General features: G+C 39.7%; 3 protein-coding genes across 8 annotated transcripts in view; 2 read left to right on the top strand and 1 right to left on the bottom strand.

The window, feature by feature from the left end:
* gucy1b1 (guanylate cyclase 1 soluble subunit beta 1) overlaps positions 1 to 8095 on the top strand; it is an 18787-nt gene extending 10692 nt beyond the window's left edge. The window contains exons 10-13 of the mRNA XM_017460795.3: positions 1831 to 2068; positions 4307 to 4447; positions 6682 to 6836; positions 7679 to 8095. Of these exons, the coding sequence (XP_017316284.1) occupies positions 1831 to 2068; positions 4307 to 4447; positions 6682 to 6836; positions 7679 to 7799 (655 nt within the window). The 3' untranslated portion in view covers positions 7800 to 8095. The remainder of the gene's footprint in view (positions 1 to 1830; positions 2069 to 4306; positions 4448 to 6681; positions 6837 to 7678) is intronic.
* Positions 8096 to 17315: 9220 nt separating this feature from the next.
* Positions 17316 to 21705, top strand: fabp2 (fatty acid binding protein 2, intestinal). Its single transcript, NM_001200904.1, is given in 4 exon segments — positions 17316 to 17426; positions 18612 to 18784; positions 20126 to 20233; positions 21425 to 21705. Coding segments are annotated over 4 exon segments (399 nt in total). The 5' UTR covers positions 17316 to 17359; the 3' UTR covers positions 21476 to 21705.
* A 950-nt stretch (positions 21706 to 22655) lies between these two features.
* Positions 22656 to 25000, bottom strand: part of usp53b (ubiquitin specific peptidase 53b) — a 24012-nt gene continuing 21667 nt past the window's right edge. For 2 of the 6 annotated variants that reach the window (XM_017461825.3, XM_047152323.2), the window contains 2 exons: positions 24185 to 24633; positions 22656 to 23196 (listed from right to left, as the gene is read on the bottom strand). In XM_017461825.3, the coding sequence (XP_017317314.1) occupies positions 23120 to 23196; positions 24185 to 24633 (526 nt within the window). In that variant the 3' untranslated portion in view covers positions 22656 to 23119. Of the gene's footprint in view, positions 23197 to 23291; positions 23533 to 24184; positions 24634 to 25000 lie in introns of all 6 variants that reach the window. The other 4 variants (XR_006981442.2, XM_047152324.2, XR_008393809.1 and 1 more) reach the window with 4 other exon arrangements.

The raw sequence follows: 25000 nt of genomic DNA, 5'->3' as shown, positions 1-25000 counted from the left end.
TCTGATCATACTGCTTTGTTATAGAAATCATTTTAGCAAATAGAAACAGCAAACTAATTAGCAGCAAATTCATCATTTTATTCCTCAAACAAAGTTGTTGTAATGATCTCAGTAAATGTTGTCCTCTATAATCTTCTGCTGTGAACGGAAACTGCACGTCATAATCACGTCTGATGACAGAAATAAAATCTAATTATAACAATAATGACAATAATCCTGTTAGGTCTGGAGCTGAAACATCAGCACTTCTGTAAAGAACTGATCCTGTGTGAGGACGTTTGCGGTCCTGCTGCGGAGAAAATCTTTAGAAATGGGTTTTCTTCTCCGTGGTTGGGTTTGAGACGATGACACGCTGCTTCTTGGTGATAAAGGTTTATAACAAAGCTCTTACAGGAACGAGTTTCTTATCAGGACTTGCAGGTTCTCTGGACTGATTTTCAGAATTTAAATAAGGAATCCTGCTGCAGTCTCCGAGCCGCACGTGTAGAGAGAGTTATTCAGTCTGGGAAACGGTGGCAATGTGACTGAAATTAATTACATTTCACTTTGTGTAAAAATTCCGTTTCATTCTGTTCAATGTCTTTTTTTAGTGTGAAAACATTCACAAGATTTTTGAATTCTAGTTTAATAAATTAAAGTGAAGATTTAGAGCAAATTTATGTAAAAATATTTAACAGCAGTTTAGCAAATTTCATTCCAATTACTGTCTAATGCGTGCAGTCATGAAGGTGTAGATATGCGTGATTATTATCAAATATTTTATCTTTTTAAATAATTTGAAAGTCTTGTATTTAAAGATGTTTGTAAAGATATAATGAGTATTGAAGTGAAGACACTGGGGGTGTAAATCTGTTGTGTCTGGGTTTTTTTTTTATATTTTCATCTCATCATGTTTCACGTTTTCTCTTTTCTCAGTTAATGATCTAAATTTATCAATAAAACTAAACTTCAAAATCCACCTAGAAATTATTTTTTCCCACTTGTTATATTCACTTCCTTCTTCTTTTTCACCCAGTCAGGTCAGGTCCAATTGATTTTCACCTCACGCCTGAAGGAGAATATGTGGCTCTGCTTCAGTGATGTTTATCATATCAGAAGAGAAAATAAAGGAAGCAAATTCCTTTTGAGACTGGTGCTCGCGTCTCTCACAGAGCGGCTGATTTGTATTCAGGAGGAGAAGTGGATTGTTGAAATGTGCCTCGTCTGCACTGCATTGCAAAACCAACTCATTATGTAATGCATTTTGGACATTTCAGACTAACAAGCTGACCTGCGACGGTTTCTATAGCAACCTGTCCCCCATTTTTATCATAAAGCCTCAATGTACGTGACAGTGTGTAACCACGACGCAGGTCTCGAGTCATGAAACACAAACAATGAATCTGTGTACAGAGAATTACTTCAGGCACAACACACTGCCTTTCCTCACCATTACACAGAGGAATTCAGCGAAAGGCTCCCGGTTATTTTTGGAATGAACTCAACTTTTATCAGCTTGTGTGCATGAAACAGATGTGAAGAAAAGCCTAAACTTGAACAAACAACAATGGCTAACAGGATCATTAGAATAATGAGCTGTCATCATTGAGGCTAATTAATTTCCCTTGTTCACCTCCTGCAAAACTGAATGATTTCATATCACCACATTTACTGCATGTCCATGTTAGGAAGTATCACAGTACGTTAGAACTGAGCTCACAATTAAACATCTACATCATATTATTACGAACCAAGCGACACCAAATGGAAGAAGAACTTTAGATAGTTTCTCACTTTTCACTGATCTTCAGATCACATGAAGCAGCTTTTTGAGTCTTTTCTATGTTTTAGGTTGTTGTACTCGGTTCTCCCGCCGTCCGTAGCAAACGAACTGAGACACAAACGTCCGGTTCCAGCTAAACGCTACGACAACGTCACCATCCTCTTCAGCGGCATCGTGGGATTCAATGCCTTCTGCAGCAAACACGCCTCGGCAGAGGGAGCCATCAAAATTGTCAACCTACTCAATGACATCTACACCAAGTTCGACATTCTGACCGACTCGCGCAAGAATCCCTACGTCTACAAGGTGAGTCACAAACGTTCGGGTTTACTACAAGTTCATCAAAGTCTGATGCAAATTTATCAACATTTACTAAAAACATTTCACTACAGGTTTGTCAATCTATACAACACATTTATAAAAAATTATATACAAGCTTAGGAATGTTTACTGAAAATTCTTAAAAGTTTACTGCGAATTTATCATCAAATGTATGAAGACCACTAAGACAGATCTAGGAACCTGAAAAGTTTCTACAGATTTGAAGGTCCTGAAGAACAAAGTGGCTTTTGTCACTCTTAATAAATGTAAAAAGTTCAGATCCTCCCACATTCAAACTGAGGAAACGGCAGAGAAATGCTTTAGTCAGGGAGCAGAACCAGAACCTGAAGGTCACAAAGAACGAATTCCAGAACTCCTGCGTGGAGATGGGAACACTTGCGAGTAGAACCTGCGAGTAGAACCTGCTAGTATTAGGCTTTCATGGTTTCAAGATGGAAGCCATTCCTCAGAAAAAAATACACGACAACTCGCTTGGAGTTTTGGTGAAAAGGAAATGAAAGGATTCTCTGGCCAGAAGAAACAATATTATATAATTTACTAAAACCAAGTTTGAACTCTAAGGCTTGAATTCTGAGTGCTGCATTTGGAGATAACCAGGCAGCATTTATCACCTGGAGAATTCCATCCCTGAGGTTCAGCTCGTTGGTGGCTGTATCATGTTGTGGAGAGCAAAAGAAACTTTCAGATTCGGTTCTGAACTGAGAAGTGTTGAAGGAGAACCTGTTCAAGAGTATGTAAGTCCTTAAACTGTGGTAAAGTTTCACCTTCTAACACAACGATGACCTGAAACACAGACAAGAGAAACTCCAGAGGAAACAAAATGAGCATCTAATCATCTTGGTTTTATTCATAGCACAGATTTTTATCTGGTTTGAGAAATGTGTACATCTGCATTATTATTAAAATAAAGTGTAAATAAACTTGTACACTTGAAGAAATATGCAGAATGTTGATTGAGGGTAATTGTGAGGTCACTGCAGGGACCACAGAGGAACTGAGGAAAAGAACAAACGTTTGATAAATAGCTTCATTAACCAAAGGATCTTTAAACAAGCCAAATGAGTCAGACTTTCAGTTCAAGACATAAAAAGCCTTTGGCTGACATTTTATCTCAAAATAGTCATATTTAAAATATACACAAATAACTTCTATCTCCTTTATGACACTGAGTTTCTATTTAAAAGCTAACACAGTGGTCCATACTAGCGAGGGCAGAGGAGAGGGTCTGTTTGTACAGAAAGATGGCCTCCTGATTTATGTGCCAGCCTTTCAGACAGGAATGCACTTTAAACGGGAGGAGGTATGATTTCAAGGCTCTCTCACCAAAAAAAGTCATATTTACTTTACACCCTGTGCATCTAGGTGGTCCTGTGGGTTTATGGTCTCTTTGACAGACCTGGTCACAAAAAAGACATGTGTGTTTAAAGAGTAGGTCTGGAGGGTATTCGGTTGTTTTAGTTCAAGCTGAAGAGGACTCTGAAGATGAGCAGCACTGAAACATCACCACATGTTGGTCTTTATCCCTGTCGAGTCACATTTTACTACCATCCCAATTTTATACACATACAGCGGTCCAGAGAGCAGTGTGTTAAAACACAACACAGCGTCCCACACACACCACTACACAACGTGTAAAAATAGTCAGGAGTTTATATTTAAAGGAATGCATGAAACTGAGAATGGTAAGCACCAGTAAAATAAAATAAACTGTAGTTTCATCAGAAAGATAAACACAGAGTTCATTCTGACAAAAGCAACATTAATTAGCAAAAAAAAAAAAAGATTCATATGCATTTATGTAAAAAGTAAAATGGTTTATAATGCAAAGCGGCATGTGAATTTCTGTCTACAGTTCAGCTTTGTGTCTGCTTTATTAGCACGTCAGCACTTCCTGTGCAGTCTGTAATGAGAGTGATGCTCCACACCTTTCCAAATTGTGAGCAAACTATACCCTTGAACTTCTGTTTTTTTTGACATTGTATTTTTTTCTTGATGCCATTAATTATCTGCATTACTCCAGCAGTGCAAGAACACGGTTAGCTTCAACAGAATTGCAGCTTCAGTGATTAACACTTGGATCTGGACTTACTTTCTTCATTGTGCTGATTTTTTGTGGTTTATTTTCTGATGTGATTATAAATGGTCACGAATAGCAGAAGGACAGTCGTCTAATCAGATTATATTTACTTGTTCGGACGGCAGGTGGAGACGGTCGGTGATAAGTACATGACGGTGAGCGGACTTCCAGAACCCTGCACTCACCATGCCAAGTCCATCTGTCACTTGGCACTGGACATGATGGAGATAGCAGGGCAGGTGAAGGTGGACGAGGAACCTGTGCAGGTAGCAGCGCAATATATGACAGATGGAGATGTTTGAATGGCATAAATAAATTCCAGTTCCCAAAAGGAAAAAAATCTTCACAATCTTTTAAAATTAATATTTCATTCTTCTTCAAGTATTTGGAAGTTCATGTGGACTTGTTAGCTGTAGAATATTCATGGTTGTGCCAAATACTGTGCAGAACTACATTACCCATCAGGTAGGGGCATGTCACATGACCAGGTCACATGTCTCACTGATCACGCACACCTGTTCCGTGTTACTCCTAATAAGCACCTCTATTTAAGTTTCTGTGTTTAGTTGTCAAGCTTTAGTTAAGTTGTTGTGTTCATGTCCGCAGTATCACTCATAGTGTTTATGTTCTGTGCTATGTATACTCTGTTTGCATCGTTGGTTGTGTTAGCACCGTACTTAATGAATACTATCTGCACTCCATGCACCTTCACCTCCCAACCCTGACAAATATAGCTGGATTTTAAGCAGAAAAAGAACTTGGTGGTTTTTTTATGAGGTCCTGTGAAGGTCATAATGATAAATGATTTTATGAAATCCTCCCAGAACTTAGATCCTTTACAGGAAAGATTTTAGCCTCTTATGAACCTCCAGGCTGCAGTGATGAGGAACTGAATTTCAGCACCTATATTTTGACCTTGTTGCAGCAGCACAAATAATAATTGCATGTAAATTAGGCTGCATGAGAAAAACATATCCGAGTAACTTCACAGCAGATAATACTGACAGACTGTGTTCTAGAAGCACCTGTAGAGGACCTGCTGGAGGCTTCGATTTGTTCAAATATCTCTGTGATATCTGAAAGAGATATTTGTCTAGTCTATCTCTGATTTTGTGTTCTCTCTCTCTCTCTAATTCTTCGCCTCTCCAGCTGGTGGTAAAATGACAAATGGAGCCGACGCCCACTCTGCTTATGTCACCATTGCTAGTGCTACAAAACTAAATATCACCTTTATTTAGACCATATGATACGTAACTCAGTAAATGACCACAGCAGCAGTTCAGTTCAGTGTTGTGTGTGCAGCGTGTTTAACAGTGGACATTGTCCCAGAGCAGCGGTGCAGAAATATATACACTCAGGATAGAGATGTTAAATGTATGAATTTATCTCTAATGAGCAGACAGAGGAGACGTGGTGAGGAAAAACTCCCTGAGACGATATGAGGAAGAAACCTCGAGAGGAACCGGACTCAGAAGGGAACCCGTCCTCATCTGGGTGACACCGGATAGTGCGATTATAAATAAATACACCCCTTCTATAAATGTGCTAATACTACATGCTCAAATAGTGCAGTTGTGTAAGCAGGAAATTCATTACAGTTTCTACAGGAAGTCTGTTTTGTTGAACTTCTCCACTGTTCACTGATGGAGACTCGAGTGCAGAACTGTTTGTGGTGATTGTAGTGCTAAAGCTATCACAGCATAACTGTTCATATGAACTGAGGACCAAAGCATCTTTATGGTGTTTAAGTGGTCAGAAGAGCAGACGGTATCTCAGGAATAAAAGTTACTGCTGGTTTATAGCGAAACTAATGAAGACCTGTTGTTAAATTTAAACACTTTTCTTGTGGAAAATTCATAATTCATGGAGATAAAGAGCGAGAGTACTTTTGTTAGATTAGCGTTAACTCTTTATAACTTTTTAAACAGCTGCTGCATGAAGGTGATGATATAGTGAGAGTTATTTCATTTGACTTGGTGTTTTATATGAACGCTGTCCCTCGTGTTGACGTTTCAGTTTGAAACACTCCATCTGGTTATGAGTGACAGTACGATAACCTCGTCTAAAAATATCACGGCTTCGTGGTGTTAGGAAGCAACTGTTTAAAAACGCACGTCAGTGATGGAAATGAAAGAAAAAGATTATTATGCAGGCTTTGTACAAATGTCTCTTACACATTCTTCTAAATATAACAAATACAAAAGCAAAATAAATAAATGTCAGATAAAAGGTCCTCACTGTTGGATGAAATGGGCTGTTTATTAGCAAGCAGTTGGCGTGAACACACTTTCTCTCAGACAGCATGTGAACTGAGCCTGGAGAACAGACCCCATCCCTGCACTTTGTTTAAAAATAAACCAACATTAAAATGATCCTGAATGATTAGTGATGCAGCTTCGTATCTCATCTGGGAACGGAGAGCTGGCCTTCCTGCTGGGATTAGCTGTTAGCAAATGCCACCGTTTTTCATTTCATTCTGTTAATTTTTTGTTTTCCTCAGATCACCATTGGCATCCATACTGGAGAGGTGGTGACGGGGGTGATCGGTCAGAGGATGCCTCGCTACTGCCTGTTCGGCAACACGGTGAACCTGACAAGCCGCACAGAGACCACGGGAGAGAAAGGGAAGATAAACATGTCCGAGTACACTTACAGGTGCGCAGTTGTGTAAAGTTCACAGCAGTTCCTCAGATTTCCTAGAAAGGAAAGAAAGGAAAAGCATTGACTGCGGAATGCAGACTTCAGTCTTTACATAACTTTATACAAGACCATGTTATCATGAGCGAGAGGGAAAGGGTTGGATTTTAAAAAAACCTACAATCACAGTCTGATGTCTTTATCTTATCCCGTTGTTATTTTACAGTTGGTTTTGTATATAACTTTTTATAGGAGTTGTCTTGTGAGTTTTCTGAAGTTATTATGAAAGTGTGAAATCCTTTCTAATATTTTCTGCAGCTAACGCAGTGCTCGTGTGGGTTGTGAGCGCTAACATGCTTCTTCTGTGATACAGGAATCCATCTGCAGTCTTTTCAGACTACACAGAAGGAAAATGACTTGGTGCCAGTTAGCATGGCAAGCTTTCATTTCCTGTCAGCCACATTAGCACTGTTTGTTCAGACTTCAGAGATTATTCTTAATTATTTGCATCAGCGAAGTTTTTAGATCAGCAATAAAGTCTTACATGATATTTTTATATTAAATGATCTATAGGGCTTTGGTGTGTGTTCATTTCCAGGCTTTGTGAAGTATTTTACAGTTAATATTAAAATTGTAAATGAAAGTATATGGACTGAGACGGCGGTGAACACAGGATCAAATAAAAACTCCTGTTTAACATTTCCTCACCCTTCATGTTCATCACTTCATTTTATCTCTACATATAAAGCAGACATGAGGGTTTAGCTTCTCCTCAGACTGTGTAGACGTATTTGATTTGTAGTTCATTCATTATTTTTATTCTTCTGATGTTTTTGTTTTATTGTTATTTCCCCCCTCAGGTGTTTGCAGTCAGTGGAAAATGCTGATGCTCAGTTCCACCTGGAGTACAGAGGCCCGGTGACCATGAAGGGCAAGAAGGAGCCGATGAAAGTGTGGTTCCTGACGCGGAAAACGTTGTAGACCGACGCAGATCGACAAGATGGCTCTCGTTTCAGTCTCTTTTTTTTTTTTTTTTTTAAATAAAGTGATCTCATTACAGTAATTAATTTACAGTCACACTAAAATACTGTATGAACATTTAGTGTCATATTTTATCAGGAACATGTATGTACCTCTGTTTAAACCAGTCCGGGATCTTCAGCAGATTCTTACAAATTAATTATAGTGTAAAGGTCCAAAGATAATGATAAAGCAGCTGTTTAATTAAATGATTTGTATTTGAAAGGTTTTATAAATTAAAGACGTGTAGTACATCACTGATTATTATTATTATTATTATTATTATTATTATTATTATTATTATTATTATTATTAATATTATTAATTTCTTCAGTTCATTTTAGTGGAGAGTTTATGAGAAGATAGAAGTAGAGCAGTCAGTCAGACCTCAGTTCAAGTTAATGTCTTCTGCACTCTTACATTTATATTAAATATGTATACCACTATATCTGTTATACGGTATATAGTGTGTGTGTGTGTGTGTGTGTGTATATATATATATATATATATATATATATATATATATATATATATATATATATATATATATATATATATACACACACATATATAGGCAGCGTTTATATAATATTTTAGTACACCTGCATTTCTGTCCAATGTGAAATAAAGCTACATGCAGTGTTTTTCATGATAGTGCTGCTTTGCTTAGCTGCTTTTTTGTTTAGTTTATAACAAAAATCACTAAATGTTTTGTCTGTAATATATTCAATATTGAGACTTTATCTGTTTTTTTTGCACACACCATGGCATACATATAAAAAATAAAGATAATAATAATAATAATGTACATTATTTATATTTGTACCTCATTTCCTAAGGCAGATTTAGAGAAGAATATTCATAAACACTCCATAAAGAGTAAAAAATCTCTCAGCCTAAATCTCAATACACTCACTGTGGCACAGTGAAAGACAAATCGTCTCCCACCCACATGTACTGGCATTTTCTACAGAAAAAAACAAACCCCACATTCAGTCTCATTTCCAAATCAAAACTGGTGTTAAAATGTCTGCACTACGGCAATCTTCAGTATAAAGCAGGACACAGCCTCCACCTGGTGTTACACATCAGATATTATCTTTCGAGTTTTCGGGTTTTCACCCTTTCCCCCCAAGTGGAAGGTGTGAGGTGCTGATTTATTAAAGGTTTATTTGTGGAAAAAAACACCTACAAAATGATTTACTAATGATTGAATGGCTTTACAGAGGATTACATTGTTCATGTGAGCAAGATAACCTGCTGTCCAATTTGGGGCTTTTCTGCCTAAAAATGTAAATAGAATAATTTATCACCCACAATTTTATTTACTAAACCCATTACAAATTACTGCATCTGGTAATTGGGCCAGATGTACTCATCTGTTTGCACCCATTTTCAGGTGTAATTAGGTCACATCCTGCAGGGAAAACCTTGCAACACACAGTGTGCACTTTTCTTCCTCATACATATGCAGTTTAGGGAAGATCATGAAAGAAAGTGGAAAGTCAGCTGCAGATCATCAGGGTGAGACTGGCATGTGCAGATGTTTCTTCACTTATTAACTCTAACCTTTTAATGAGGTTCCTCCTGAACAAGACCTCAGACTTATCTCTGTGATCTCCATTGTTGGTTAAGTGAGTAGAGCATAGTTATTTGATAGATGTTCACATATTATGAATAATTAAAATAAATCATAGTGAGTTTAGGATTTCAGCTTTTATTTCCTGGTATTTACATCTACATGTGTTAAAGAACATAAAACATAGAACCTTATGTTTTATGTTAAATCCTAAACAAAAGTGTAGGAACAGATCAGTCTTCAAGTAAATGAACGTAAATAACATTTAATATTTGGTTGCATTTTCCTCGCAGTAACTGCATCACTCCTGCGACTCACTGACACCAAACTGCCGGTTTCTTCTTCTGTGGAGCTTCTCCAGGTTTTTCCTGCAGCTTCTTTCAGTTGTTGTTTGTTTCGGGGGGTTTCTCCCTTCAGTCTCCTCTTCAGGAGGTGAAATGCTGATCAGTTGGGTGAAGGTCTGGTGATTAACTTGTTCAGTCTAAAACCTTCCACTTTCCCTCCCTGATGAAGTCCTGTGTTGAGGTGGAAGTGTGTTTTGGATCGTTGTCTTGCTGCATGATGAAGTTCCTCCTGATTCATTCGGATGCATTTCTCTGTAAATCTGCAGACAGAATGTTCCTGTAAACTTCTGAATTCATTCTGCTGCTACCATCATGAGTTCATCATCAACAAAGACTAGTGAGAATGTTCCAGAAGCAGTCATGCAAGCCCAAGCCATGACACTACCTCCACCATGTTTCACCGATCAGCTTGTATGTTCTGGATCATGAGCAGATCCTTTCTTTCTCCACACTTTGGATTTTCCATCACTTTGGTAGAGGTTCATCTTGGTTCCAGAACTTTTGTGGTTCATCTCTGTATTTCTTTGTGTCTGTTGCTCAGTACACCAGCGGTTTCTTTCTTTTGCAGGACATTCCCAGTTGGAATACTCACGAGACATTAATTAATATTGTGTTTTGAATTAAAATTGAAGATTATATATATATATATATATATATATATATATATATATATATATATATATATATATATATATATATATATATATATATATATATATAAGTAGATGTTTTAGATGATGCTTCCTAGTCTGCAGGTTTTAAAAGATATGTAAAACTTGTTTATCTCTTTATCAGAAGTGTTAATGACTGTTCATGGATATTATCTTTACTATCTCACTAAGGCTCTGAATAACGTCAGTAATATCAGTAATGACCTTTAGATCATCTGATGTTTGATGAGATTGTGAGATTATATTCCAGCTATAAACAGATTATATAAGAAAGATCATATCGCTGGTCCAATACTGTTACCTATGACCTTTATAAATATAAACAAAAATCACAATAAAACAGTCGAAAGGTCCAGAAGGAACTGTAGCCTCCTCACACCACAATCACCTGGGTTTCAGAACAGAGAGTGGAAAAAACTCCATGTCCCAGCATGCCGCTGCTAAAGCCCAAATCCCCCGCCCCCCGTCTCACCTGCAGTTCGTGCACAGGTAATTACAGACTCTATATAAAGCAACCACAGACACCATTTTCACACAATGTTGCGTCTCACCTCTCCTTATCAATTTAATCGCCTTCATGCCCACATTCAGATTTATGTTTATATTTAGTGGCATATGTCTGCTTGAAGGTCTCTAATCTGTACTCATTATTTAATTATATAATCTCCGCGAGCTCGTGAAGCACGAAGAAGCTTTATGAAGCAATGAAACCGCTCATTACCAAAGCTTTTTATCGCTCTGCTGGCTAGCGCGCTAGCGGCATCTGGTGGTCTAACCTCTGAAGTGCAGATAACAAATTAGTATACACTGCTGTGAAAAGAAAAAGAAAAAACTCCCGGAAATGGGTTAGTATCTTAGCACTTCCGGTTCCATCGTGCCGAGTTTTTTGTTGAATGGGTTAGCTCAAGATGTTTTCATGTTTTATTCTACGACATAAATTACATCAGTAATACCCCACTCGTGTTTAGTTAAGTGTTTATGTGCCTTGAAATAGGCGGTTGATGATATAATAACGCTAAATGGGACTACAGAGGCTGTCGGGGAAATTAAACGTCATCACGCCAAACAGAAAAACTCAAATACTACAGCCTCGCTGTGTTTATACTCGCGCTCTATAAACTATTCCAACTTCTAGATTTACCAATTTATAGTATTTTCCACTTGTATTGTTTAAAAATAAATAAAAATCGAAAGAGTTGTAGGAATCTTTAGCGGAGTTTACGTTAAAATCACGCGACCGTGGTGTAGTTCGTTTATAGCCTAACATTAGCCTTTTACTTCTGCTGATGGTATTTAGGCTTCAAAATTCAGAAAAGTTGTGTTCATTTGTGAAGATTATCTTAATGAACGAAACGTGTAAGAATCATAAACTTTTGTTGGTCACAGAGTTTATTTTCTGCAATAATCCAAAAGACAATGTAAATATCCAATTAGCTTTTTTGTCGTGGGAACCAGTGCGATGCTAACTTCCAGGTTAGCCTACAAAAATACCTCATCCCTGCAGCAGTCTATTGATCCCTGAGAGAGATTTTTATTGCAGCAGTCCAACAGCAAGTTACAAGGACAGAGAATGCACAGAAAACAGATTTCATTACTCATACTGCAATAAAATAATTACAATAAAATAAGATGTGAGCAAAAGCATGAGTAAAGTGGAGAGTGCTACTGAAGCCCTAATAAGCCATGCATTATTATTGTTATTATTTTCTTTCTTGCTTTTTCGTGATCATGAATTAATTATTGTGTCTGTACTTGACACAACGTTTTTATTGTTCTGGAGGCAGTAAAAGCTCAAAGCAATCCCACAGCATCATGGAAGAACAAATTCATTCTCCCTTTGTTGATCAGAGACTCAGTCAAGCTGAAATAGCTCTGTGTCTGTCAGCGACTGACGACTTCCACATTAGTGTCGGACACTTGAGCAGGGACGTTCCTCCCTCTTAATGCAGAGATTAAGTTAATCTCTACGTACAGCGGGTTATTATTACATTTACCATGGCGATGGTGAAGACACCAACATGTATGTAACACCAACCCCATTCAACAACGCACAAGATTTTCTCCTGATAAAATGATGAGAAAACAGCTTTTTGTTATGTCAAGATCACGAGAAAACAAGAAATAAAAAAATAATAATGCATGGCCTCTCAGAGCTTCTGTAGCGCAGTATGTTCGGGGTTCTGATAATAAATCTGTACGTTCCAGTACTTCTGAACCTGAATGTTATTTTTCAACATTAAATGCAAGTGTAATACACCATATATACACTGGATAAAAAAGTCAAAGCTATTTATAGTGAAGCTGTTCACACACACACACAAGTTTCTTATACACAGACAATCTTGTTCATTTTTTTTGCTGGTTCCAAAACTACAACATTTCTCTATATCACTTATTTACTCAAACTGCTACTTTCCTGAATGACTCTAAATACACAGCAGGGTTTTTGTCTCAGTGACATGGGTGTGTGCTGAAATAAAGCTTCGAACATCACTGGTCATGTGACCGTTGTGGCCGACTTAAACAAACACCAATACAGAGGTTTAAAATACAGTGTAGAGCTTCAATACCATAATGAACTTTCTTTTACTTTCACACTATCCGGTGTCACCCAGATGAGGACGGGTTCCCTTCGGAGTCCGGTTCCTCTCAAGGTTTCTTCCTCATATCATCTCAGGGAGTTTTTCCTCACCACCGTCGCCACCGGCTCACTCAATAGGGATAAATTCACACACTTAAAATCTCTATCATGTGTTTATATGTTTCTGTAAAGCTGCTCTGAGACAATGTCCAGTGTTAAAAGTGCTATACAAATAAAACTGAATTGAATTGAATTGAATATCAGGGATGACTTCACTACTGTGAGCTGTTCATCACTGCTTTAGTGGTTCACTATTCAACATCTTCTGTTTGAACCTTTTCCTTACACACAGGACAGTTTTCAGGACAAAACCTTCCAACTCACAGCGGCACGCAAGAGCGCTGATGCTCTGTTCCATATTTGCAGACACCAGTGATGGAGAAGTTTGGTTGTGTGTGAGTGTGTGTGTGTGTGTGTGTGTGTGTGTGTGTGTGTGTGTGTGTACTATAGTCATATTTATTCCAAACCGTTCCATCTCAACCCTCTGTGTTTACAAAGCCGGTTTCCATTGCATGTTGAAATATCATGATCTACATCATGCCCGTATCACACACTCCTACTCTGCAGAATTTTTCCGTATATCCACACACAGCAACCTAGTGAGATAAATAATGTTCTTGGGTACAAAGGTTTATTTTATTTTTATTGTCAGGTGCCTGCGGTTGTAGTAACATCAATAAACATTTTCCAGATAAACCTTTCTCTGAAGGGTCACTAAAATCCAAACCCATAAAGGTGAACATGTGAGGACTGATTAGACTTATCAGCTCATCTGCCTGCTTTACTTGGACCTTTACTGAAAGAGAGAGGTCAACCTCTATCCCCACAATGAGCACTATAAATATCAGCTCAATTCATACAGAGCAAAGGAAATGTTTTACTGTAGCACTGAATGGAAAATTTTTACAAATCTGTTGAAGTCTAGATAACAGTCCCATTGACACCTGCGTCTTGGGTCTGGATCGGATTCTGATCAGCTGCTCAAATTTCTGTACTGCATATCAGACACCATTCAGTGTTATTACTCATTTCTACAGGTTTTATGCAAATCGTTTCCAATTTAGAAATGACAATTTTGCATGGATTTTTAAAACTGTTCTTAGTTAAAAGTGTTGGATGTTAGCCGTGGAGCATGCACTTTATATTGTTTTAATTTTTATTTTTGTTAAGTAACTTGTGTTAGTTGTAGGGATTTTGTAACAAACATTATATACAATAGACTCCATGTCATTCTTTTCAGGGTGTCATTGCTTTACTTGAACCAAACTGGGTCTGGAAAGAAAATGCTGAAGTTAATAATACTGCCACAAAATATGAAGCATTGTATAGATCCTTTATACAGAAATCAGAGTGTATTGACATTCCCTATATGTACTTGTGTACGTATCTCTGGCTCTTTGGCGCTGCTGGTTTAACCGTCTGCCTATTTATAGGCTTCATATATGATAAGGTAACCATCACAAATGTAATGTTTTTCATGTTTTGAGAAATATTCATTTATATTAATTATTAGTTTATTATTATTTTCATAATAATTATGGTTTTATAAGTTTTTGGTTAATACTTGTGTGGTATTATAAAGGGATAATGTGTGTAAATCGGTGGGACGGTTTCGACTGACGGATTCGACAAAGAAAACTGAAAACTTCAGAACGTTGGAAATAATGAAGGCTTTTGGGAAACACTCGCAAAATCAGCTCGTACGAAACTTTACGTGTGTCGTTCTTTAAATGATTGGTAATCACCTAGATTCATCGTTATTGGGAAACCCAGCCCTGATTAGATTAGTGGAGACAGTGACCTCTGGTGTCAGGTGGCTGAATTGTGGTGTGACAAATACACAACTTTATTATTTCTATTGTTTTCTTTAAGGATCTTTTAAACCTTTAATCAACTTAAAGTTCCAACACTGCAGACAGGAACACAAAGCAGTTTATAAAGCTTAATACACCACCGCTACCGCAGAAACTGTTTTCCAGAAATATCCTTCAGGGTCTGTTAGGGTTTTTTCTTTAATGTTGAATTGTCTTTAATAAATAAATATTAGTACTAGTGATATTTATACTGTACTATACCTGTATATGACACTCCTTCAGAATGTCCCGGGTAATCCCTTTAGCATGTTAATAATTTACAGTTATACACTGATAAACTGGGCGTGACGGATGGAAATAATGATGGTAAAAACACATAATGAACATTTTAAAGTTAAAAACAAGATTAAATATTAAGTGTCATTTTTTAAATAGATAATAAAAGGCTGCACTTCGTTTTAAGTCGTAATTCAGTAAAATCCTTTGTGTTTCTGCTCATTTAGGACAGTTATCAGAGCATTAATACTGTTCAGCAAACTGCTAACACTCGATATAAACCATTACACAATATCTTCCCATGAAACACAGACACACCCTCCGTGTTCCAGAGCAAACGATGACAGTAAACGTTTTGAATCTTATCCAGATCAGCAAAACATCTTTATAACAGCTATTCAGTTTTCTAATCCCTACATTAGTACATGACATTTCATGACAGTAAAACATGAGAAGAAAGGACATGAGGCATTACATGAGAATCTTACTTCATTATTAGTGTTCGTATGTGAGTTCACCGGGTAATGACACACAGTGTAGGTTTCATCTAATGCCCTAAAGGTTCTATGTACAACAATCTGAGAAAGCGTCTCATGGAAACAAAGAACCTTTAACAATCCAAAGATCTCTGAAGGAACCTCGTGGTTGTGGTGTATCAGAGGAAGAACCGTAACACTGGTGAATTCAGTACTCGCTGAAACAGTACCCAGTTCCCACATCAGTACTCAGTATAGTAGTGCACACATGCACACTGCTGTGGGTTTCTTCCTGTTCTGCTCATTAGCAGGTACACATACAGAGTCCTGAATCACAGATCAGTTTGAAGACTTGTCTTTATTTCATCTGTTATAAAAAATCAGTGCAATTTTTAAGAAACAAATATTTGAATGCTCCCACCGTTCGTCTGCTCTGTTTACTGACATGAACAATTAGATGACAGTTAATTTCCGTTAAGTACATAAATGTTGTTTTTGAGTTGCATCACTTAAAAAATAAACATGACAAAAATGATATTTATTTATTTATTGATGATTGAAGTGTGTTGTGTTCTTGCTGTAACAGAGCTTCATATCCTACACACTATTCCCTTCTTTTTCAATTTGTTTTTATTTCTCTGAAATGTTTCTCTTTAATGATGCATTAACATAAAGGCAACTTTTTATCATGGACTCTTGGTTGTTTGTGACTTTTTGGACCCGACTGTGCATTTATACTATATACACTATACAGCCAAAAGTATGTGCACCCCTGACCATCACACCCGTATGAGCTTCTTCCCCAAACTGTTACCACAAAGTCTGAAGCACACAGTTGTATAGAGCATCTCTGTACACTGTAGCATTACAGTTTCCCTTCACTAGAACTAAGAGGAACCCAAACACTGTTCCAGCATGACGACGCCCCTGTGCACAAAGCGAGCTACATGAAGATGTGGTGTGTGAAGGTTGGAAGAAGGTGGAAGAACTCGAGTGTCCCGCACAGAGCCCTGACTCAACCCCACTGAACACCTTTGGGATGAACTGGAACTGGAGTCTCCTCACATCAACATCAACATCAGCACCTGACCTCAACCTCACTAATGCTCTCGTAGCTGAATGATCACTAATCCCCACAGCCACGCCCCAAAATCTAGTGGAAATCCTTCCCAGAAGAGTGGAGCGCGTTATAACAATAAAGGGGGAATAAATCTGGAATGGGATGTTCAACAAACACATATGGGTGTAATGGTCAGGGGTGCACATACTTTTAGCCATGTAGCATATGATAGTGTATGCTTGGTTAACTCATGTCCTCATTGCATTGTACTTTGTTACTATGCACACACTGCATTTACAAAACACACGTCTCACCACTCCTTCAACAAAACAAACAGGTACTACAACTCCCTCGTTAGTTAAATACACTGGTCTGTGTGAGATTTTACCCTAAAACAAGCGGGAACTTGTCTGTTGAACCCAGAGTTCCTGAGAGAAGTCTGAGTCTGAGTCTGATCTCATCCTGCACTCTTAGATTACTCAGCCACATCAGCATGAAGATAAATCCTCAGAAAAGGGTGTGTGTTCTAATCACCGTGTGTATATAAGAAGCTGTGTGAAGAAATAACTCTGCCACTCCAGTGCACGCACACACACACACACACGCACACACACACACACACACACACACACTCCAGTCGAGGACATTCTATTGAACATCATGGCATTTAACGGAACATGGAAAGTGGACCGCAGTGAGAACTATGACAAGTTCATGGAGCAGATGGGTGAGAAACACACTCCTTTATTAATATGTGAAGTTCATGTCTAATTAAATTAATCTAATCATTCAGGAAGGTCATTAGAACCACAGACTGTGATGAGGGTTGTTGTGTTGTTGTGTAAATAGGAATAAAAGTGATGTGTAGAGTGTACAGTTATTATAGAAGGACAGGGTCCAGGTTAAAGCGGAGTGATTCGTGTCTGCAGTATAAATATCGACTCTAGAGAAGGATAAACATCACAGATTTAATAAACTGTTTATGTGCACGATGGAACTCACGATTCAGAAATGAATTCAGTACAATCTGAACACATCACAGATAAAATGGATCGATTCGTACACGTATTCCTCTTCAGACTGCTTTATTGTGGTCCGGTGAGGATCTGGAGCTCAGGAACACTGGGGACTAAGCAGATCATCACAGAACAAAATGTTTACTTATGGCAAAAGAACAAAGAAGGAATATTCTGCACAAGTACACTTTACACTTAAAAGGTTCCTTCTAGAACATTCAGCATTGCTGGGCTTTTCCCCACTGGAGGAACCATTACATGTTCTGTGCAAAATCCTGCAACAGAAAGAAGGTTCCAAGTAGAACCCCATTAAGAAGCTAAATTTGGTCATAAAATTAGCAAAGATTAAACAAATAGATAAAGTAAGTAAGTATGGTCAAGCCTTTCCCTTTGAGTTAATGTTTAATCCTTGTGGGGAAACCATTTTATTTTTATCTTTACTTTATTGTAATTTTCTACACTGAGACATGTCAGTTTGAATTTTACATCAAACATTTAATCACGATCATGATCTTACCTTTGTGTACAAGTGTGTACAAGTGAGTTTCCCTGTTTCCAGCACTGCAGCAAAACTAGACCAGTAAACAGTGGCACAGCAGGGGGTGCATTTATTTATCCTCATTAACTTTCTTACCTACGATTTAATATTAAAGCCATTAAAAGCTTCATATTTTGCCATTTTTGCTCATTATGAAAATATACAATTATTCAAATAAAACCATGCAATAAGGTGTGTGTGTCTGTGTGTGTGTGTGTGTGTGTGTGTGTGTGTGTGTGTGTGTGTGTGTGTGTGTGTGTGTGTGTCTGTGTGTGTGTGTGTGTGTGTGTGTGTGTGTGTGTCTGTGTGTGTGTGTGTGTGTGTGTGTGTGTGTGTGTGTGTGTGTGTGTGTGTTCAGGCATTAACCTGGTGAAGAGGAAACTCGCAGCCCATGACAACCTGAAGATCACGCTGGAGCAGAATGAAGATACGTTCCATGTGAAGGAGGTCAGCACGTTCCGCACACTGGAGCTCGACTTCAAGCTGGGAGTCACGTTCCAGTACTCGCTCGCTGATGGAACCGAACTCTCCGTACGTTCCTCTAGAAAACACTTCTTATACTGTAGCTTTAAGTGTAGCATTCTGTAGCTTTAATGTTACATAGGAGCAGGTGTGATGGGGCAGGTGTGATGGGGCAGGTGTGATGAGGCTGGAGTGATGGGGCAGGTGTGATGGGGCTGGAGTGATGGGGTAGGTGTGATGGGGCTGGAGTGATGGGGCAGGTGTGATGAGGCTGGAGTGATGGGGCAGGTGTGATGGGGCTGGAGTGATGGGGCTGGAGTGATGGGGCAGGTGTGATGGAGCAGGTGTGATGGGGCTGGAGTGATGGGGCAGGTGTGATGGAGCAGGTGTGATGGGGCTGGAGTGATGGGGCAGGTGTGATGGGGCTGGAGTGATGGGGCAGGTGTGATGGGGCTGGAGTGATGGGGCAGGTGTGATGGGGCTGGAGTGATGGGGCAGGTGTGATGGGGCTGGAGTGATGGGGCAGGTGTGATGGGGCTGGAGTGATGGGGCAGGTGTGATGGGGCAGGTGTCATGGGGCTGGAGTGATGGGGCAGGTGTGATGGAGCAGGTGTGATGGGGCAGGTGTGATGGGGCTGGAGTGATGGGGCTGGAGTGATGGGGCAGGTGTGATGGGGCTGGAGTGATGGGGCAGGTGTGATGGGGCAGGTGTCATGGGGCTGGAGTGATGGGGCAGGTGTGATGGAGCAGGTGTGATGGGGCAGGTGTCATGGGGCTGGAGTGATGGAGCAGGTGTGATGGGGCAGGTGTGATGGGGCAGGTGTGATGGGGCTGGAGTGATGGGGCAGGTGTGATGGGGCAGGTGTGATGGGGCTGGAGTGATGGAGCAGGTGTGATGGGGCAGGTGTGATGGAGCAGGTGTGATGGGGCTGGAGTGATGGAGCAGGTGTGATGGGGCAGGTGTGATGGGGCTGGAGTGATGGAGCAGGTGTGATGGGGCAGGTGTGATGGAGCAGGTGTGATGGGGCAGGTGTGATGGGGCTGGAGTGATGGAGCAGGTGTGATGGGGCAGGTGTGATGGGGCAGGTGTGATGGAGCAGGTGTGATGGGGCAGGTGTGATGGGGCAGGTGTGATGGGGTTGGAGTGATGGAGCAGTTATGATAACAGAATGTGGTTATTAAATCCTGTACATATGTAATGCATCCATCTGTAAATTCACACATTCTTAGGAAAAAGGATCTGTCTAGAACTGTTAAATTCTTCTATGTGGAACTCAGCTTCAGTTTCAGGAAGAATTAAATCTTTTATAAGTAAAAACTTCAGTAAGTTTGTTGGGAAGAAGACGCATATTTTTGAACAACACTGATCTTCCAGTTTGACCTTTGACCTTCTGATGTTTGACCCCACAGGGCTCCTGGGTGATGGAGGGAGATGTTTTGAAGGGATCCTTCATCCGTAAGGACAACGGGAAAACTCTGACCACCATCAGGCAGATAGTGGGTGATGAGCTCGTACAGGTGAGAATACATTCAAATCAATTCTCCACATGACCACACAGCACCGTGTTTATTATTATTATTATTATTACTACTACTACTACTACTACTACTAATAATAATAATAATCATAATAATAATAATAATACATGTCATATAACACTACAGCATTACATTATTAAGGTGTAAAAATGGTGCAATGGCCAAGCACCTTTACCATTTATTAAAACAATGTACAAATACAGTTTTTTGCACCAGACTGCTGCTCTGTTCTGGATTGTGATTGGTCAGAAGGTGTTGATTAGTTTTCTCTAACAGCAGCTCTGAGAGTAGCGCAGCTGCACATCACAGGTTTATATTAATACACTCGTTCGAATACCTTATCATTTCTACACCAATCAGTCATAACATTAAAACTGACAGGTGACGTGAATAACGTTGATCACGTTACCGTGGCACCTGTAAAGGGGTGGGATTTATTTATTAGGCAGCAGGTCAACAGTCAGTTCTCGAAGTTGACATGTTGGAAGCAGGAAAAATGGGCAAGCATAAGGAGACTTTGACAAGTGCCTAATTGTGATGTCTAGACGTCTGGGTCAGAGCGTCTCCAGAACAGCAGGTGTTGTGGGGTGTTCCCGGTATGCAGTGGTTAGAACCTACACCTTCAGAGGTCTTGTGGATTCCATGCCTCGACGGGTCAGAGCTGTTCTGGTGGCACGAGGAAGGTGGTTTTAATGTTATGGCTGATCGGTGTATAGTAACGGCTCATTCACAGGGTCGTGTACAGCAGACGCTCCACTAATAATAAACGTATTAAAAACGTGTGTAATGGTTGATACGGTGAAGTTTTCTGTAAGGAGAAGTGTGTTTATGTAACGTGTATGGAAGGAGTCTCCAGTGTCAGCGCTGCGTAACAGTCAGAGGTAAGTTGAAGTTTTGGGACATCTCCAGGACAGAGGAGTTTACACTTCTTTACTGTTTCTCTGGAACACGACCAGCTGCGTTGTTTGTGTTTATTAGTTGTGTAAACTATAGATGAATCATGATGTGCTTTGCTTTTCGCCACATGTAATATCATGAGCTCTTCATTTTAAACCACATTATTGCAATAAAATCATCATAATAATAAAATAACAATACTTTCACAATGCATATTTGTAAAACTCAGACCTGTGCGAGTCTTTGCGTGTGAAATGTTGTGTTTTTGTACAGAGCCACAGCTATGAAGGTGTGGAGGCTAAGAGGATTTTCAAGAAGGCATAAATGCAGAGCTTCAGAATCAGCGGGAGAACATCTCACCTTCTGGACCAGAACCTGTGCAGCTTTACTCCACCATCGCCCCGCATCCTGTTCCAGTTCACACGCCACGTGTCTCCTTCTGCTCTCATTCTGATGTTTAAGGAAATAAAATGACTGAGACGTGTTTCGGTTCTCAGCTTGATTTTACATTTTACAGTTACGTCCCATATTAACGCACAGAGAACATTCCAAAACAACAACAAAAATACAAATAAAGTTTACTAATAAATGAATTGCATTATAATATTATACAATATATAATGAACAATACTACTGTATTTATGGCATAATGAGAGTAATAAAGTACACCACTAATATTATTACTACTACTACTACTACTACTAATAATAATAATAATAATAATAGGAATGGAATATTACGAGTGTGTGTATTAGCCAGTTATTCTGATTGCGTAAAAGAAAAACACCTGTGGTGCTGTGAGGTGTTTAAGAAAAATCCAGGTACATTTCTACACTGCTAATTCTTCCTGTTACAACAGCTTCCTCAGAAAGTCATTCAAAATGTCCTGAGAAATGTGTCAGGTGTGTCCAGGTGTTTGTTCATGATAATGCTGGCAGGATGTGTGCTCTCTGATGAAACATTACGTAAGAGTGATACAGACACCAAATTTCCAGAGTCTGCTTTTAGAAAACAGAAAAAGTTAGAAGTTCTAGAAGTTTTTTTCCTCATTAGACCTTTGATGGAATCTTACAACACTGAGAGGAACCAGAACATGTTTTCTTCTGGGTGACTCCAGATAGTGTGATTATGAGTCACTACAGAGTTCAGGTGTAGAAGAGGAGGAGTGTGTGTGTGTGTGTGTGTGTGTATATGTGTGTGTGTGTGTGTATATGTGTGTGTATGTGCGTGTGTATGTGTATGTATATGTGTGTGTGTACAGTTGTAGTAGAGGAGGAGGAGTGTGTGTGTGTGTGTGTGTGTGTGTACAGGTGTAGTAGAGGAGGAGGAGGAGTGTGTGTGTGTGTGTGTGTGTGTGTGTGTGTGTGTGTTGATTCTGTACAGCAGCAGGTTTATCTCTGCTCCCGATCCTGTTTATTGACACGTTTCAAATCCATCACATCTGGTGTGTATCAGTGTATAAATCTGAAATAATTAAATAAATAAAAGACAGAAAGCGTAGAAGTGTTTTAAATCAAGTTTATTAAACAAAGAATAAAAATGAATGCATAGACAATTTTGAAAAATATATGTAGAGGACGTGGTGGTAGAGTCCTTTCAGACGCCGCGGTCCTGCATGACGACACCGAGAGAAGGCACTCACCTCCGACCTTTACACTTCTGTTCCGGATCAAATTCTGCGTTTTTGAGAGGAATAATAAACCTGATGGACATTTTATTTCTTATTTTTTATCCCGGTCAGAATTTCATCAATAAAGCATGAAACCGTCCGGCTTTCCGTGATGATCCGTTCTCTTCCAGGACTCTTTGGCCTTCAGCTTTAAACTGCATATTCACAACGGCCCTTTACAAAAAAGAAGAGTTATTTAATATAAAACAGGCGATTGTAAATGAGCGAGTCACAGCGGTGCGTGTTCCACGTGTTGATACACACTGGCACTGACGAGGACATGTCTCTCTCCCACACCGTCACAGATATCCGTGCTCGTCCAGTCCTTTAGGAGACACCGGGTGCCACTTTGCCATGGATTTATTGCTGTTTGAACCTGCGGAAGAAACGCGCAGAAAGACTGTTCACAATGACACTGAGTGATGAGGAGAAATAAAGAACAACACAAACACGTAAATCACGCGGACGCACGCGGACGCACGCTGATGACTGGAGTCTGGAGCTGAAAGAACAACTAGGACCGTCTCTGTGAAGTCCGGTCTCGCAGGAGAGCTCAGAAGAACGAACTCGGAAGGACAGGAGGACACAGGAGGCATCTTCATGAGAACTGAGATGTGAGCTTCCTGTTGCATAATGGACGTCCCGGAACATATCTCGTAGTGTGACAGGAACGTCGTCTCTTCAGTGCTCCTCACTCAGAAATACGTTTCAGCTGATTAAGCGGAAGTTAATGAAGTTAATTATTCATTATTTTAATGTCGTAATCTGCAACCTCATGTTAAGTAAAAACTAAACTAACGAGTTTAAGTTACCTCAGGATGAAGCTAGCGTAGTTTAATTCAAATACTTCTATTCGCCTTTTCAAGATCCTCATACAAATCTCGATCTAAACCATAACATCAAAAACATTCTTTTTAGATGCATATTGTGATTAATTTAGATTACTGTCGTTAAAAAGATGTTAAAAGTTAGTTATGGGTCAGGCGTCTGTCTGGGACTTCAGGCGGGTTCGGTCCACTCGGGTGTGCATCCGATGCGTCCTCAATATCTAGACACATCCGGGAAATTTCACACGGTACTTGTGTTCTTGTGTATTGGAATTGAAGTTCGGCGGCGGATGATGACATAGAACGAGTTCACAAGGACGCGAGATCGGATAAGAACGCATTATTGAGAAACGACTCGTCTATTAACACCAGAGTTCCCTAAACGGTCCCTAAACCGTCCCTAAACGGTCCCTAAACCATCCCTAAACGGTCTCTAAACGGTTCCACTGTGTCTGTGTAACATTTATACACAAATACTACATGCATGCACTCAGTTCTCCTACAGCTGATAGATTAGAGAGATGAGCTGTACCGTACCTGTGTCAGCTCGGATCTTGGCGTGATCGGTGGGAGGCGGAGCCATGCTGAGCACCAGCGGTCTCTGGTGATGATACTTCAGTCTGTACGCATCCGTCATGCAGCTGTCCACAGAGAAATAGGTGGTGAGTGAGACTCCAGCTTTACTCCGGCTCTGCTCCGTCTCGCTCGTCTCCTCGTCTCTCCGCTCCGGCTCCGCCACACACTTCAGATCAGACAGTGGTGTCTGGAGGAGTCGAGGGCGGAAAGGCGGCTCTCTCCGGGCGTCTGCTGCCCGCTGGGCGTGTTTAGGGCGTGAGGGCGGAGTGTGCGGGGCCAGGGACGACTCGGCGGGCGCGGTCTCGCTGGTGCTGGAGCGGTAGGCGCTGTCCTCCTGCTCGGACGCCGTGTTACTCGTCTCGTCTGAGCTGTTACACTCGGAGGACGAGTATCTCTGCTTTCGCCTGGGACTCGGTTTCAAACCAGAAATTATAATCACCTCATTATATGCTTATAGTTATTATTCATCATGATTATTCAGACCATTCACCAACAAAACCATTTTTATCTTATAATTTAAACATGATCATTTATAAATGAAAAGCATGTTTTTCTGAAAATAATACACTCTTTAGTCACATGATTTGACTTTTACATACTACATACTACATGTACTACATACACACTCTTACATACATACTAAATATACTTAATCTTATACTTTAGATAATGAATTAATTACGTTTATATTCATCACAACAGAATGTAACCAAACAAACATAACATCATATTCATGATTAAAACCTGATATACTGTACAGCTTTATTTTAATCATTT

This window comes from Ictalurus punctatus, chromosome 29 (assembly GCF_001660625.3).
Source record: "Ictalurus punctatus breed USDA103 chromosome 29, Coco_2.0, whole genome shotgun sequence".
Lineage (NCBI taxonomy): Eukaryota > Metazoa > Chordata > Actinopteri > Siluriformes > Ictaluridae > Ictalurus > Ictalurus punctatus.
Note: the sequence above shows the minus strand (reverse complement) of the source record. Positions and strands in the feature narration are given on the sequence as shown.